General features: G+C 34.8%; 1 protein-coding gene across 1 annotated transcript; it reads left to right on the plus strand.

Annotated features, from left to right (window-relative positions):
• Positions 1 to 7,561: 7,561 nt before the first annotated feature.
• LOC134267636 (uncharacterized) lies at positions 7,562 to 8,934 on the plus strand. Its single transcript, XM_062749846.1, has 3 exons — positions 7,562 to 7,807; positions 7,931 to 8,039; positions 8,411 to 8,934. The coding sequence occupies exons 1-3, from the start codon at positions 7,577 to 7,579 to the stop codon at positions 8,605 to 8,607; spliced, it is 537 nt and encodes a 178-aa protein (XP_062605830.1). The 5' UTR covers positions 7,562 to 7,576; the 3' UTR covers positions 8,608 to 8,934.
• The last annotated feature ends 8,110 nt before the right edge of the window (positions 8,935 to 17,044 follow it).

Raw genomic sequence — 17,044 nt, forward strand, 5'->3', positions numbered from 1 at the left:
TGGGACCTTTGGAATTTCCGTATTCTGGGACCTTAGGAATGATCTGGCCGAATACCATGCATGACAAGGGTCAATTTGGCGAATTATCCATTCGAGGAGTTCGGGGAAAGACAGTAAACTATACTTCACAGTGGTCGTGTTTGCGAAATCGTCACCTTCAATTTAACCATTGAACTGTTGATTTTGTTGACTTTTTGTGGTTGATGTTGATATATGTGATGGTTGATGTTGATATATGTGATGTTGACTTTGAAAATTATATCTTATACAATTTAAAGCTAAAGCAAAATAATATAATTATAAAAGATAATTTGTGTTGAAATGTGTCCGTAGCACGAATGAGGTCAACCCAGCGTGCTACTTTTCCCGTCAGGGAGGGCACAACTTATGTTGATGTTGGGGGTATGCCATTTTGCCGGCTGCCCCACTGTTGTGTAGACCACTGTGGACAATACCTGCCAACTCGAATAAAACATTAAACTAAAATACGTAGCATTTGTTTATTATATACATAGGTCTTTGATAACATTAGATTTATTTCAATGTTTAAGTGCTTTGGGGTTATTTTATATTTCGCACATGCTACAAGCTCACTGATGTTTAATTCTGTCAGAATGAATAAATTAGGTGAAATATTCTAATTGTTCTAACATTAAGTAGATTCTAATTCAGGCCATTGTTACGTCTTATTAACTACAGAACATTACAAATTTAAATACAAGTCGAAGTATCAATTTTTTTCAAAAACATCGTCATATTCTGTATTAGCTATAATTGTGAAATCACCACTATTAATGTTTTGTTTTACAGAATATTACCTCCATTTTAAGAAATATCAACTCGATATGCATTTTAGATTCAAAAGTAACTCAAGTGTATATGCTTTTATATACTTAAATCATATGACCAAGTTTAAGCCAATCAGAGGGCTTGGAATATATGATTAAAATAATATTTATATTCAAATACGTTTCATATTCCATTTACATGTATTTAGATTTATAGATCATTTGAGAGTTTTTAAACACACCGCAATAGAAAAGAACCATTAAAAATGCATTTACATGTATAGATAAATAACATAATGGTCCACATACTTTTAGATAACATTTATATATATATTTAGCATAAAGAAAAGAACATATACAATATGAGATAATCGTAGAAGGACACCAACATATTGAATATTTACTTCGTTCTCAAACACATAACTTTTAAAGTGAAAGTTTAGAACATATTTTGGAATCGAGATGTCTTTCCAATTAAAAAGTTAAGAAAACATGATTTTCTAATTTAACTTTAAAATGATTTCTTGTTTTTGCAAATAGGTGCAAACTTTTTTCACACTAATTAATAAAACTTTCAGCTGATGTATTTCTGTTTTGCAGATATAGTCACCAAAAATGCCACAAGGAAGCAAAAGGATGAAAATACTACAACTCAAAAGAGCTCTGCACATTGGAATTTGAATTCTTTCATGTATAGATATAGAAATTCCAAAGCTATATTATTAGTAGTAGTAGTAGTAGTAGTAGTATTAGGTGTTTCTATTTTCATTAAATGTCCATGTTATTTAATGTCGAAAGACAATCCAGAAGAAATCAGTAGTAATTCTAAATACAAAGATTCAAATTGTACTGGTGATAGTAATAGTGTAAGTAATAAGCTGCTCGAGAAAAGGGTAGGAGATATCAACGAAAAGTTTGAAAATGAAATACGAAAGCTTGAGAAGAAACTGGAAACAGAAATAAAGAAATTACTTTCAAGATTTGAGAAGTTAGAACAGGAAATACAGATTATCAGTGCAGAGGATGGGGAGAAAGAAAAAAATCTGAAGCAACAATATGACAATGCTTTAAATGAAATCAAAACTTTACAAGAATCTATGAAACAAACTAAGAAAGACTTAGGGGTTTTAGAAATCAATATGATGAAAAAAATGCAGAATGATTTAAAAGACAGTGAAAGACACCAAAAAGCTGTTCTAGATGAAGAGTTACAAACCATTGATATAAATTATTCTGGAAAGTACGAGGCTCTTTCAAAAGAAATGTCTGACATCAAAGATAATGTTCAGAAACAAACAGAAAAATCAAGCAAGGAGAGCATGGAAAACGAGGTTAAAGGCATCACATCAAACCGTGGTAAGTCATATTTTTTCAATTATTACTACTAAGGTCTTTCCTTCTTTTCCAAAAAACCTTCCTTTAATTTTAAGGTTTATTTTGCACCATATCATAATTTTTTTTACAAGTTTTTGAATATGAGTTTCTGAAAAAAAATCGATCAATCTTTAAAAAATTTTTACGTCTGACAGAACAAAAAAGATACACTTCTTTTATATTTGAAGAGTCATTTTCGAATCTAAAAAAATTGGGATTTGGGGATTTTAGGAAGAATTTTTTCAAGCAGTTTTTTTTGTGTTAAAACTGTAATAGTTTGTAGATAATGAAACTTAAAGACAAGTTTTAGAAAGAAATTAAAATATATTTTATCTAGTGAATTGGAGGCAACAGAAAGCATTTTAATTTTTAAAACAGATTACCGTTGTCACGGCTCGGGAAGTCAATGAATTTTCTCTTGGCAGTCTTTAGAATCATTATAAAACTTTATTTTTCAAATCATTTAGAATTTTGAAAACTGTTGAAATTGTATGAACATGAACAATGTTTTCTTACAACGTACGAATTACCTAATGTTTACAGGAAAAAAACTTCCATAACAATATCGATGTGCACGTCTTTTTTGTATTTATTGCCATTTACATGTACATTATCATGGCATCCGATCCCACCTCTGATACAATTAAGCGCATTGAAGTGGTAAAATTTTCCGTTTGAATGGATCTTTTGAGCTATCTTTAGAACGTTGATTATGGGTCAAATGCTTCATTCGAATACCAGTCGAACAGGTATTCCATAAAAATAATATCCAATTAAATTGACGGTCTACATAAACACAGAGTAAGCACTTGCTCGACCAGTACATATGTTTTGGTAACTCCAATAAATATTATAAATTCATAATTATGTACAGATTCGTTCTCAGCTATGTTAAGAACTGATATGGAAAATGTGACCTTTGCAACGTTTTGCTATGTATAAATTCTTTTAAAAAATTATAACATTTGAAACATAATCCTCCTTCGTGTTCATGTTCTTCTTCGCCCTATAACTATACTCCTGCTGGAAACGTTATTACAGGTTAAATATAGTTCGTAATGAGGACCTTAGATCACTTATTTTAAAAGGTCCTAAATATAGGGAACCCCGATCCTTCAACTGGCGTCGGAATTTCATAAATATTATGGATTCTGTTGAGAATTTCGCCAGACGATGGGCCAGATATGAAAAAGAAGACGTTGAAACCTTGTCAAAATGGATTAAATGTATCAGATCCATGTTAAAGTCACGTATTAAAAGATTTAGGGGCAATATGAAAACCATCTATCCTTCTGTGTTCAATAAACTGGAAGTGAAAAAACAATTTGATAGATCACATTATTAGTACGTACTGGTTCCTGCCGACAAAGCAGGTAACAAAATTGTCTTTGTTTGTAAGGCTCATTATATAAATTGCATTCTAGAAGAACTTGGATTTAATTCTACAAGTGGTAATCCTACTTATACTTATACTTCCCTTTCTAAGTAAGAAATTCTTCAAAATCACCTGTCAGCTTTAAATACTTTTAATATTCCACAGAGCCAAAATTAATTTTGAACTACTTTATATGTATTGATTTCCGAAACTTCATAAGAATCCTTACAAAGATACATTGCAAATTCCAGTAAATGTTTAACCAAGCCTCTTTCGTCACTCCTCACTAAGATATTGACAGTAGTGAAGGAAAAAAAACTTCATGAGTACTGTGCAGCTATATATTCTAGAAGTGGTGTGAATCAGATGTGGATACTAAAACATTCTAAAGAACTTTTGGACAATTTGAAATCACAAGACTTAACAAAAATCAACAGCTTAAAAAAAAGTTTTCAACGTCATACACAATAATTCCCCATGATAAATTAAAGTCCAGGCTTTTTGATATCATTGACAGCTGCTTCCTCAATAAAAAAGGAACTCGTAAATTTACTTACCTTGTCAATGGTCATTTGCAAAATTCTTTTGTTCAAACAGATTCTGATTGCACACATAAGTACTCTGAAGTGGACATTCAGAAGATGCTTGAGTTTCTGATTGACAATATCTATGTGGTTTTTGGAGACCAGGTATTCCAACAATCTATTGGAATTCCCATGGGTACCAATTGCGCTTCGTTATTAGCAGACTTATTTTTATATTCATCTGAAGCAAAATTTTTGCAAAATGAAAAGAAGAAAACACTTACTGTGGCCTTCAACTCGACAAACAGATATATCAACGACGCATTGTCAACTTATAATGGTAATTTCCATTCCTACGTCGATGCGATATATCCTGATGAGCTTGAGATAAAGGGTACCACAGAGTCCGACACTTCTGTTTCATACTTGGATATTTTACTTGAAATAGACACTACTGATAATCTAACAACCAAACTATATGATAAACGTTATGATTTTATCTTTTCTATCGTCAACTTCCCTTAACTTATGCAGCAATATACCTTCATCATCTGCATATGGAGTACATATATCTCAGTTGATTCGATACGCAAGAACATGGTCCAGGTATGAACAATTTCTAAAACGAGGTAAATTTTTTACAAGCAAGTTGATGAAACAAGAATATCAGCAGTTTATTTTAAAGTCATCATTTCGTAAGTTCTATGGTCGATACAATGACCTTGTCAGCAAATACAATTTATCACTGAGTCAAATGCTGACTGACTTTTTTCATACCAATTGTTAGTCCATTATTTATACACTGAATTGACGACGGGTTTTTCCGTTATCTCCTGATCGTGACAAGGAGCACACGGCGGGTGTGACCGGTCGGCAGGGGATGCTCACTCCTCCATGGCACCTGATTCCAGCTCTGATGTTTCGGGGGTCCGTGTTTGCTCTGCTCTTATTTTGTATTGTTTTATGGACTCTGAGATTGAATACTGTTCGTTATCTCCATATCCTTCCCTCAACAAAGCAACTGAATACTTGCAGAAAATGTAATAAAGCTATCAATAACGGATAGGACTGGGCCGTAGTTATTACTAATTATATCGCATGTATCTGCTGTTTGTCCTGTGACTTGTATAAAAAATAGAATTGTTAAGCTGAATGTAGGAAATGAGAATAGTGCAAGGGCATACGCCTGTTTATCAAGAAAAAAAATTGATACACATTAAAAGATGCTTATTTCCTCTACCTAAAAAGTGCTGGAAGCTAGTCTGTGCTGTTTGCGAAGTACTGAAAATTTTGCAGAAAATGCTTATGATAGTTAAAAATTTCCACATCGCTCAAATTCTGTTAGAAATAAAAACAATGTTATGCAGACCAGGATCAGCTCCCAGCACTTTTCAAAATATACACTATATAAGCAATAAATATTCCAAAGAAGTCGGTTCACTGTATGCATAAAATGGCCCTGTAGATATACCAATTAATTGATCAACACTTGATTTTCTATTTGAAGTATTAAAATAAGATAGAGACTTGGTGCTTTCATATCCTATTAAAAAATTCTCCTCGAAGTCCAGGTCTTGGAGAACTGGCTTTATGAAATTGCAATGTTCTTGAAATTTTAGGTAAACAGGTATATTTGAGTACTTTCAGTGAAGAAAAATAATATGAGGGCACCCTCTGATCTAACAAATAAAACATGTCCATGAATCCCCAGAAACAGTTCTATCATTTACTAGTTGCATATTTTAGATCAGAGGTTGCGCTCTATATCAAATATCAAAAAATAACTTTAAAAATTGGCCGTTTTTGTAGACTTTTTCGAAATATTAGGAAATTGACGCATTTCGTGACGTCATAATGCATTGACTAGAAAGAAAATGACGTCATTTTTTTATAGGATCGCAGTCACCAAAGATCTAAGTGATATTTTAATGCATTGTTAACTAAAACTATGAAGTTTTAGTTTTTCAGAAATTCACGGGGCCAAATAATGCGAAAGTGAACCTTGTTCTTTCAGCTCAAACAAAATAGAATATGCCCTTGCACTTTTGATGTAAATACGCTGATCGTTTTAGCGATATTCTCTACATTCCTTGTCCCTGTGCAGCCCCAGTGCTACTAGATAAATTCATATTCTATACAAATTGTATTAAATAGATTTTTTTTTCTTTTAGTTTTATACCGTTCACGGTAGCTCAGTCGGTAGAGCGCTCGCTCCGTGATCGGGAGGTCGTGAATTCGTATCTCTGCTGCGACTGACCTAAGTCGATAAAAAATGGGTAGCAACTGTTACTTCGCCATGCGCTCGGCACTTTGAAGTGAAAGTTGCGGATCCTTCGGATGAGACCTTAAAAACCGAGCGGCAGGCATTGGCACGATAAAGATCCCTCACTGCTCAATGGCCCTGAGTGCCGAGTAAAGGTCAAAATTTGAAGCCCTTCACCGGCATATGGTGACGTCTCCATAGGAGTGAAAAATTCTCGAGAGGGACGTTAAACAATATACAATCAATCAATCAATCAATCAATCAATCAATTTAGTTTTAATTTAATGATTAGGTTTAAAAATTAGCGATTATATCAAATTTATTCAGCATTATTGTAAATATTAAACCAGTGGATCTAGTCCTATGGATCACCTGTCCTGCGTCATGTCAAGGCAAATGACGTCATATTTGACGAAAGACTTTCTTCTATTACTCAACTATACTGCTATCAAGTATTGCAATTTTACAAGATTTTATAAATAATTGATAAAATCAATAAATGCAAGTTGTTGTTTACGCATGCTCATGTCTTTAATTAATTTTTGTGGCTTATTAAATTTCAATTACGTCACAATAAAACTTCCAATATGGTGTGCCAGGAATGTGAACTTTGACCTTCTTTAACATAGCTGAGTTGCAATACGTGTTTTACAGAAGCTGGAACTCTCTAAATCTCTCTTATAACTTTAAAAATCTCCATTTCAGTGAAACTCGTATTGCTTGTCGCAAAAAAGTGAGGTGTCCTAAAACATTACGACGAATATGACTTGTTCGTTTCTAAAGAAATGGGCGTGTCATTCTGTAATAATTGACGTTCAAAACATGACTCAGAAAGTTTCATCCAAACAGAAAATTTAACCACTTCAATGCGCTTCATTGTATTTTGGAGGTCCATGTTTGCTCTGCTCCTATTTTGTGTCGTTTTTATGGAGTTTTGATCTTGAATATTGTTCGTTATCTCCATATATTTCATGTAGTGAAATCATTTATATTATTCTGTGCCTACAATAAAGCAATAGGCACGCCTAAAGACAAATATTTTTTATTATATTATAGTGTTTTATCTTGTAAATTATTTTTTCCTCCTTTTTTTGCAGTGGATATCCTACAGCTTTGTGTCATAATAATACTGTTTATCTACATCGTCAAAGTAACATGGAGAGACAACTCTGTAATGCATTTGTATTCTTCACACGTAAATAAGAAACTTATCAGATATAATTATTTTCAGGTAATTCTTCCTATTTTCTGAATGCTAAATCGCAAATTACGTGAATACAATTTCTTTCAGAGGAAAAGGGAAATTGAAGTCATACGATTTAGGGGGCGAGACAAAAGTATTCCAACAAAGAAAGTTCCAGTGATTATCAACTTTAATTTAGCCTGTCAAACCTCTCATGAGGATTTAGTTAGAGGAATCACCGACGACTTTGATTCTATTCTTATCAGAAACTCTAAAGACATACAGGAAATCCATGCTAAGGTACTACCATATAATAGATGTAATGATATGTAAGGATATAATAATTAAGAAAAGTTTTTTTGCATGTATTTTTCTTTATACATTTTTATAAATCGTGAAAATATTTTTATCTTTGTAATTTAGGTTTTTATGGTTTTTGTTGACTTTAACGAACGTAATATAATTCTGGAAGGGGACAGGGAACCACAGCAAATCAAAAAGGAGACGGTCGATTATATTATGAAAATGGGAGGTATGATGTGAAATATGCATTAAATATAGATTATTTTATTGACAATACATGTAGGAGACGCAACTTTGATGTCATAAATTTTTGTTGCAAATTGTCGTAAGTATTTCAAGGAAAGAGAAAAAGAATATGGTATCTTTCAGGCTATAACTGGGAATGCCAAGTGCTTAAGTTTGACTCTGAGATATACAGGGAAAACAGCTATATTAAAATTTGTGTTATGATTTGTTTACAAGTTTGTATTGCTTGAGATTGTTTTGATTGATCACTTTATGTTGTCTTTAGATATGTCATTCAAATTTATTATAAAACGATGCCTCATTTTTTTTTTTTACTTTTAATCACTAGTATTTCAACTGAACAAATCTTTGCAGGAACCGCTGTGGTGATATACCACTTACATCCCGACTCTCAGATACTAGAGGACGGTCGTCTGAACTCCAGTAAACTTACTTCCATAGAATTCCATCCCACACTGAAGGAGTTATCATCTAGAGATTGTGTTCTGAGTATTGATGAACAATTCTCCGAATATCAAAGAGCACACATAAGACGTATTTGTAATAGATAGCTAGTTTATTCTGAAAAATACACAGAGGTACTGAATTTTGACTTTACATTAATATCCATTGACAAATGTTATTTTAATTAGTATTACCCTTTGTTTTATTCACTTTTGTAGTGTAGGCAGTTCATAGCGTTTACTATAAACTCATACTTGTAGTTTTACACGTGACTGTCTTTTAAGAGTAAAAAATATACAGTAGTGACATTTTTATTTGGTTATATTTATCGATTATTTTCTGTAGTCAACATTGAAAATCAAAATGCATTTATTGTACTGAAACTGAAACTTAATGTCAAACTGAATGGTGCTAGATATATGCATTGTTTACCAAGATATTTATTGTGAAAATCCAAGTTAAAATAGTTTGACTGCTTAAACATTATATTTTGTAACAATTATCTTATATTGAATTTAATTGATTACAATTCTAATTCAAAAGAATACAATATAATTTACAGGCGTCATCAGTTTTAAAATTCATATGTACGCAGACCATTTCGCAGTTGCACTAGATTTGTAACAACTTCATGAATAGGAATATCTTGTTTTCATAAAATAACAATGTACTGTCCTCCAGATTTTGCACACTGTTGAAAAAGTATATGCTAGCATACCTATTTCAAACCAATGAAGTTATCTTTTAATAATTTTCAGTCATTTGGTAAAATTGCTTTATCTCTTAGGTCATTTCACCCACATAAAACATATTTTATAATTTTTCGATGCTCCATTTGGATGGCTAATCTCGCTGTTACTGTCAGTGTTTAAAACATTTTCTTTAATTTTTTTTTAAATTTCCTCTACCTGTTGAAAAAGCAATACTTAACATACTAGAAAATAAAGACAACCGCTTTATTTGCTTCATATTTAAGTTTTATTTACCTTTAACCTGTGCCTTGAAGACAAGAATTGTAATAAAATATTTCCAAGTTTAAAGAATTGAAACCCTGGCTGAATCAAAAATATATTAAAACTTAAAGTATGGTAATATACACTTTCTGCAACCATTAGAACTCTATCATATATTCATAAAGTATTATATAGTAGGGCTAAAAATTGGAGGGCCATATCTCGGAAACTAGAAATGGTCACACCACCATTTTTTTTTCATAGAAGTGGTAAATGACTCCTAGTATTTCACCCTCAAAATTTCAGACCCCATAACTTTTGTTAAAATTTTGAATTGCGAACTGCGTTCTAGAATGCACTTTTGCATTGCGAACTGCGTTCTAAAATCTGAACGCCCATTTTTTTCGTAATGTAAACAATTAAAACCATTGCTATATGACTAACACAATCACACAAAGTTCATATGTATTGTCAATATCTATGCTTTTAAAATTTACCTACCCCCATCCCCTTCAACCTTATCAGCCCCGTTGTCAGTAAAGCGATTGATCTTAATGATATTTCAGACATACCAATCCATTTTTATTTACAAAAAATGAAACACTGCACATGCAATCAGGTGATAGGATTTGTGAATAGGACCCCGGCGTTGGGTTACGGGGGTGGTGTTATTTAATCGGATGTGCATGTTTATTTTCCGCCTTCTTGTGTTCTAAATATGGACGTTTATTATTTTGACTTTTTTTCCAATCTTAGATAAACCTTGTACACACGATTTGAACATCATGTAAACAAACACGCACGATTTTCTGTAACATATTAATATATTTCAAGGAACTATTATCTGCAACAATAACACGGTTAAATATAAGTTTTAATTAAACTGGATCTTTATCCAGTGCGGGTTCCAGTAAATGTTCAACAAAGCCTCTTTTGTTACTCCTCACTTAGATATTGACAGTAGTGAAGGAAAAACTTCAAGAGTACTGTGCAAGTTGTGTGAATCAGATGTGGATGCTAAAAAATTCTGAAGAACTTTTGGAGAATTTGAAATCACAAGATTTCACAAAAAATCAACAGCTTAAAAACTTACGACTTTTCAACTTTATACACAACAATTCCCCACGACAAATTAAAATCCAAGCTTTTTGATATCATTGACAGCTGCTTTTTCAATAAAAATGGAACTCGTAGATTTACTTACTTGGTCATTGGTCATTTGCAAAATCTATTGGATTCCGTACCAACTGCCCTCCGATATTAGCAGACCTATTTTTGTATTCATTTGAAGCAGAATTTATGCAAAATGTTATGCGTGAAAAGAAGAAAACACTTGCTGTGGTCTTCAACTCGACTTTCAGATATATCGATGATGTATTGTCAATTAACAATGGTAATTTCCATTCCTACGTCGATACGATATAACCAAGAGAGCTTGAGATTGAAGACACGACAAAGTCTGACACATTAATTTTATTAATTTATATAGCGCAAAATCACATATAGTTTCTATGCGTTGTACAATGGTTTTGCTAACATTTAATAATAATATATCAATAAAAAAATTGTAATTAAAAGTAAATGATCGATAAACAAAGAAAGACTTTATATAAAACATGCTAGTAAGATGAAATTGGCAATATAAAAAAGAAAATAAAACTGATACACAGGATAGTACTTCTGAAGTTGAGTTTACGAGAGATTACACGTGGAGTTCTTGATGTTGTGCTGGAATTTTACATTCATAGGTTATATTCACGCTTGAACAAGAGTGTTTTTAGGTTCTTGCGGAATGCTCTATGTGTTTCAAGCTCTTGTAGTTCTAATGGTAGGTGGTTTCACAGTTGTGCTTATGGCTCTTACCCCATATTTGTTTACTATTCGATTTTTTTTACTATTAGCTTCCATTTGTCAGACGATGATCTTAAAGCCCTTTGTGGCTGATAAGTAGGGCATAACTGTCTCATATATGGTGGTGCTGAGGAGGAGTGTAGAGACTTGTGCATGGTAGTCAGCACTTTAAACACAACACGCGCAACACAGTTAATAGCGTGATATGTTGTCTGTAACATGTTCTTGTGAGACAACGTGCAGCATTATTCTGAGCCACTTGTAACCTGTGCATAGTTCGATGGGTTATGCGAAGCAGAGGGACATTGTGTTAGTCAAGGTGGAATACGACTGTTGCATTGATGACCTTTGCACACGCTTCCTGGGTGAGATGTTGTTTCACCTTGGAGATTCTCCTAATGTTGAAGTATATCTTTCTTACCATGGAGTTGACTTGTGTTTCCATTGATAAGGTGGCATCCTGGGCAGCACCGAGGTTTTTAACAGTAAACTGAGATGTCACTATTGCCTCGCCAATCTTCAGGTGGATGTCCTTGACACAGTACTGGTTATGGGCACTGGCAATCACCATTATCTCGGGTTTTGAATCATTTAGTTTGAGTTTGTTTACAGTCATCCAGGTTCGGACACTCGCTATGCACTCCTCCATAACCTTGACTTGTTCCGTACGCATGACATTATTTTTTACACTCAGACGGCTGTACAATTGAGTGTCGTCTGCAAATCCATGCCGGTTAATGGCATACTGGTTGATGACTCCTGAGTGGTAGAAGGTACACCAGGAAGAGGAAGGGACCGAGAACAGACCCTTGGGGCACTCCAGTGGACAGTGGCACATCTGAGGACACACTGTTGTTAATCTTTACCGCTTGAGTGCGGCTACTCAGGTAAGACTGTACCCAACGGAGTGCTGTATCCGTCGGTCCAACTTCCACATGTAGTCTCTCCAGTAAGAGGGTATGATCAGTGGTGTCAAATGTTGCACTCAGGTCGAGAAGGACAAGGAGCATGGCATCACCTTCATCCAGTACTGCTTCTACGTCTGCTTTATTCGCAAGATGGCTGTTTCAGTGCTGGTACACATCTGTTTTATACTTGGATATTTTACTTGAAATAGACGTTTATGGTAACCTAACAACCAAGCTATATGATAAACGTAACGACTTAAACTTTTCTATCGTCAACTTCCCTTACTTATGCAGCAATATTCCTTAATAACCTGCATACGGAGTGTATATATCTCAGTTGATTCGATACGCAAGAGCTCTACGTATGAACCATTTCTAAAACGAGGTGAATTATTGACAAGCAAGTTGATGAAACAAGAATATCAACAGTCTCGTTTAAAGTCGTCATTTCGTAAGTTCTATGGTCGATACCTTGTAAGAACCTTGTCAACAAATACAATTTATCATTGAGACAAATGCTGACTGACGTTTTTCATACCGATTGTTAGTCCATTATTTATACACTGAATTGACGACGAATTTTCCCGTTATTTCCTGATCATGACAAGGAGCACACGGCGGGTGTGACAGGTCAGCACGGGATGCTCACTCCTCCATGGCACCTCGACCCACCTCTGATGTTTCGGAGGTCCGTGTTTGCTCTGCTCTTAATTTTTATTGTATTGGCTTTGAGAATGAATACCCTTCGTTCTCTCCATATTCTTCCTTCTCTCGGCCTTATGCCTGCTTGAAATTATCGAGAAAAAAACAAGATCAAAACATTTATTAAAATCCATGTCAAAAACAACACGATATCTTGCAAGAAGAATAAAAATGCTCTTGTCATATGAATTCTCTCAAGACACTACGAATAGTAGCTATCTGCGTTTTTTAATATTCCATTCATTATGATTATGGCGAAGATTACATATCTTCTTAAATATTTAGATATTAAATTAAGTTTTGAATTAATTATCACAATCCCGTTCTCGCCTGCGTGGCGCAGTGGTTAGAGCGTCTGCTCTAGAGTGGCGAAGTAAGGAGTCAATCCTTACGTCGCGGGTTCAAATCCCACTGCGGGACGTGGAGACCAGTCCTTCGGATGAGACCATATAAACCGAGGCCCCTTGTCGCAGTAGGTGCTGGCACGAAAAAGATCCCTCACTGCTCAAAGGCCCCGAGTGCCGAGCATAGGACAAAATTTGTAGCCCTCCACCGGCAAGTGGTGGCGTCTCCATATGAGTGAAAAATTCTCGAGAGGGACGTTAAACAACATACAATCAATCAATCAATCACAATCCCGTCAATTTCTCTTATAATATAGAACAGTACTTATTTGTTTTCCTCATCATTATTTATACTCAACTGAAAATTGATTTTTATTAAAATCAAAATGAAAAGATGTAGAAAATGGTGTCCATTAGGTCAATGATTAGCCGTGTCGACTTGTCCGAAAAGTAAACCGGAGAAAAGAAAGGAAATCCTCATTAAAATTAATATTGACTGTTGAATCTTGCTTCAATAAACTGAAAACATTTTTTTCTAAATCATGTAAAAATGCCAAATGGATTAATTTTCTCTGATGGTTTACATATTTTACAGTTAAAGATTTTTTTAAAAGTTTTCCCTATTTCATCAAAGGTGTTTTTTATTGAAAACGTCTTTTAGCCAATGTCTATACAAACTTAGAACATGCGAAGCACGGGGCTTTGTACCAGTATGAGTCAGGTATTTTTTCTTCTAAATTTTGCCAAATTAAATATTAGACCGGAAAGTAGATTATCCGTTAATATCGACATTAAACTAAGCAACTTGTTGGTGAATCTTCTTCAAAATTCTTGGATTAATTATCGGCAATCAAGCATTGAGTCATTTAAATACAATATTTTATGTGTAATAAATGAAATATTTAAACAACTTAAGAATTTAATTATAGAATAATTTTCCATGATTATCATAGGAATTCATTGGTCAAAGTTGTTATGTTTAAAAATAAAGACATTTTTTGGATGATTTAATTTTGGTTTTTATTCCAAAAGACCCATCCATATATACTATGAATTTATATAATTGTCTTAATGATAAACATTCAAAGTCTTATAGAACGATTTAGTGAACTCTTCAATAAGGTCGGGATTTCATGTATGTCACTGTTGTAACGCGAGATAACTTGTACGCACTTATGGAGAAATAACTCCTGCAAAGCTATCCTTCAAGCGGTACCAGATAGCCTCAACCGTTAAACCGCCACGTTTTATGAAAGATAATACCACAAAAGCATCCTGCTGTGTTCCCTAAATATCAATTTACAAAACAAAAATATTGACGCATTTAATATAAGTATATTCTTAATCACGACAGGATCCATAGACTAGACATAGACAAGATTGATGCGAATTAATTATAGATACAGGGAGTATGATCCCTTTACACAACTTTCCGCTTAGTGTACTACCCTCCAAAAATGTGTTTGCAGCACAAGCGCTTTGCTTCAGAGTCCATCCCCTACTAAGATAACAGACATACAGACAACTCAGATCAGACCCATCCAATCATGTAAACACCTGTAATGATAACACATGTATTCAGTTTATCACTTTATTATTGATACTTTTAGCACAAAAACACACATTTGTTACAATCAACGTAATTGGAGATGAAAAGGCCGCAATTTTTTGTGGGGGACGGGGGATACCTACAAATGTACCAAAATAACAATGGGCACATAGGGGGCCGAGTGTAAGCACAAGTGCCCGATCCGAACGGTCACCACGTTCTGGACCAGTGAATGCGGGACTGCCCTTCTCCCTGTCTCCAGCGCCACCTGGTGTACCCATTTACTTTACCAGACTGTGGCCTCCCCCCACTTGTGCGAGGTGGAGGTGGAACCAGCCATGACAGGCCATGAACCACGGATGTTACCATATAATGTTACTTTAGACAACTTATGTGCTACATGTACTTATGTATCACATACCAAAACGCCCCCCTGCTTTGAGGCAGGGTGGGGAGACAACCAGGTTATGGGGCCACTTGATCCCAACATACACAAAAGTATCCCCCAGTCCCCGCCACAGGACATAGACACTATGTCCCCCCACAAAAATTAAGTACTTGAAATAAAACATTGAGTTAATTTGGAGGATATACATTGGTTCTCTTGTTTAAAAACACGTGTAGAGCAGACTGCAGGTTATTAAGGTAAACCTCAAGACCAGTTTTTGACAAATGGGTACCATTATGCCTGAACAATTGTATTTCCGAGATTTTAATGGTTGATTCATTGTTTATGTAACAGCCATTTACTTCAGTAGTTATAAACTTTTTGATAGACTTGTTAACTTTGAGTCGTTTCTTGTTATTTTTGCACCCGCTGTTGGAGGGGCACCATGCCAGTACAGCCTAGGTAACATTGAGGAAAAGATTAAAGTGGAACTTGGAAGAAGTATGTTATAGCGATACAGGCTGCACTGTATTTGATGAATCAGTTTGATGCTTGTTAAATCTGGTGTTGTTAAATCATTAGACATTAGATCCAAGGTGTATCAATAGAAATTTGGGTGTAGAATACTGAAGTAAATAATCAGAAACTGCCTTGTCTAACTGATACCAATGCATACCCCTATGCCCTAACAAGTAATTGTGGCAGGTAAATTAAGGTTACTTCCCCCTGATTGGTAGGTTGCAGCATGATGGCCTGCCCAGAATGGAATTGATGATCCCATTATCCAAATGGGTGGGGTGCCTGAAAAATCTTTGGTAGAGTTAGTAGGTGCTACAATAACAAGGGGACAGCTTTACTGTCTCCTAATGTAAGTTAAATATGAAGTTGATCGCCACCTTCCTTTTGCTTTTATTTCAGTATCTGAGAGGCCTTGTTTGGCAAGCTCGGTTGCCATGCCGATTCTGAAACTATGTGACCTAAAGTGCCCGATGACCCCAATGAATTGTAATGCTTTTTGTAAAATGACTTGAAACTGATACTTTGTAAGTGGCTTAGAATTTAGATGTGTAAGAAGCTTGTCATTTCTTTGTAAACCCTCCCTTAAAAGCAAAAAAAAAATTATTTAAGATTGTGATTGGGCTGTTTTTGTGTGTGTGTGTGTGTGTGTGTGTGTGTGTGTGTGTGTGTGTGTGTGTGTGTGTCCTGAAAGCCATGTATTTTGTGTATGTATGAGATTGCATTTAGGTACAGTGATACTGTTCTGTATGACATATTATTAAGTGAGAGGGAACCAATAAAATTCACGAGCTGCTGCACTGGTGCTGGCCAAATAATTTGGAAATTAAATTCTGAAAGGAAGTTTTGAAATTTGTTCAGCGCTGTTGAATATGCTCGATGTGTTAATGGTGCTATTGAGCATTGTAATAATCGATCTGCTTCAAGCATTATATTTCCCAGATATGACTTGGTAGTGGGGTGGGCCCTAAGTCTGCCTGCGGTGCCAGTCGCCTGAATCTGCCCCACTGAAATCGAGATAAGGAGTCTACAATGGTTTTGTTTTGTGGGAAAATGTAAGGCCAATATTTGACTTTAGGCATATAAACACAAGCTTGCGAACAAGATTCATGACCCTATCAGATTTAGATGTGTTGTTGATGATGTGGACAACTGACATGTTGTCAATATGGAAGACAAGTCTAGAATTGGCAAGGTGGCTCTGCCATGATATAATAGCGACTACGATGGGGAAAAGTTCCAGGAAAGTCGTGTCCCTAGTAATAATTAGTTCAACCCAAAGGCTTGGCCAGACCCCATAAGCCCATTTCCCCCTAAACATTTGCTAAAGTAG

The sequence above is a fragment of the Saccostrea cucullata genome, unplaced genomic scaffold (assembly GCF_032062105.1).
Source record: "Saccostrea cucullata isolate Sc308-1 unplaced genomic scaffold, CSIRO_AGI_Scuc_v1 ctg2320, whole genome shotgun sequence".
Classification (NCBI taxonomy): Eukaryota; Metazoa; Mollusca; class Bivalvia; order Ostreida; family Ostreidae; genus Saccostrea; species Saccostrea cuccullata.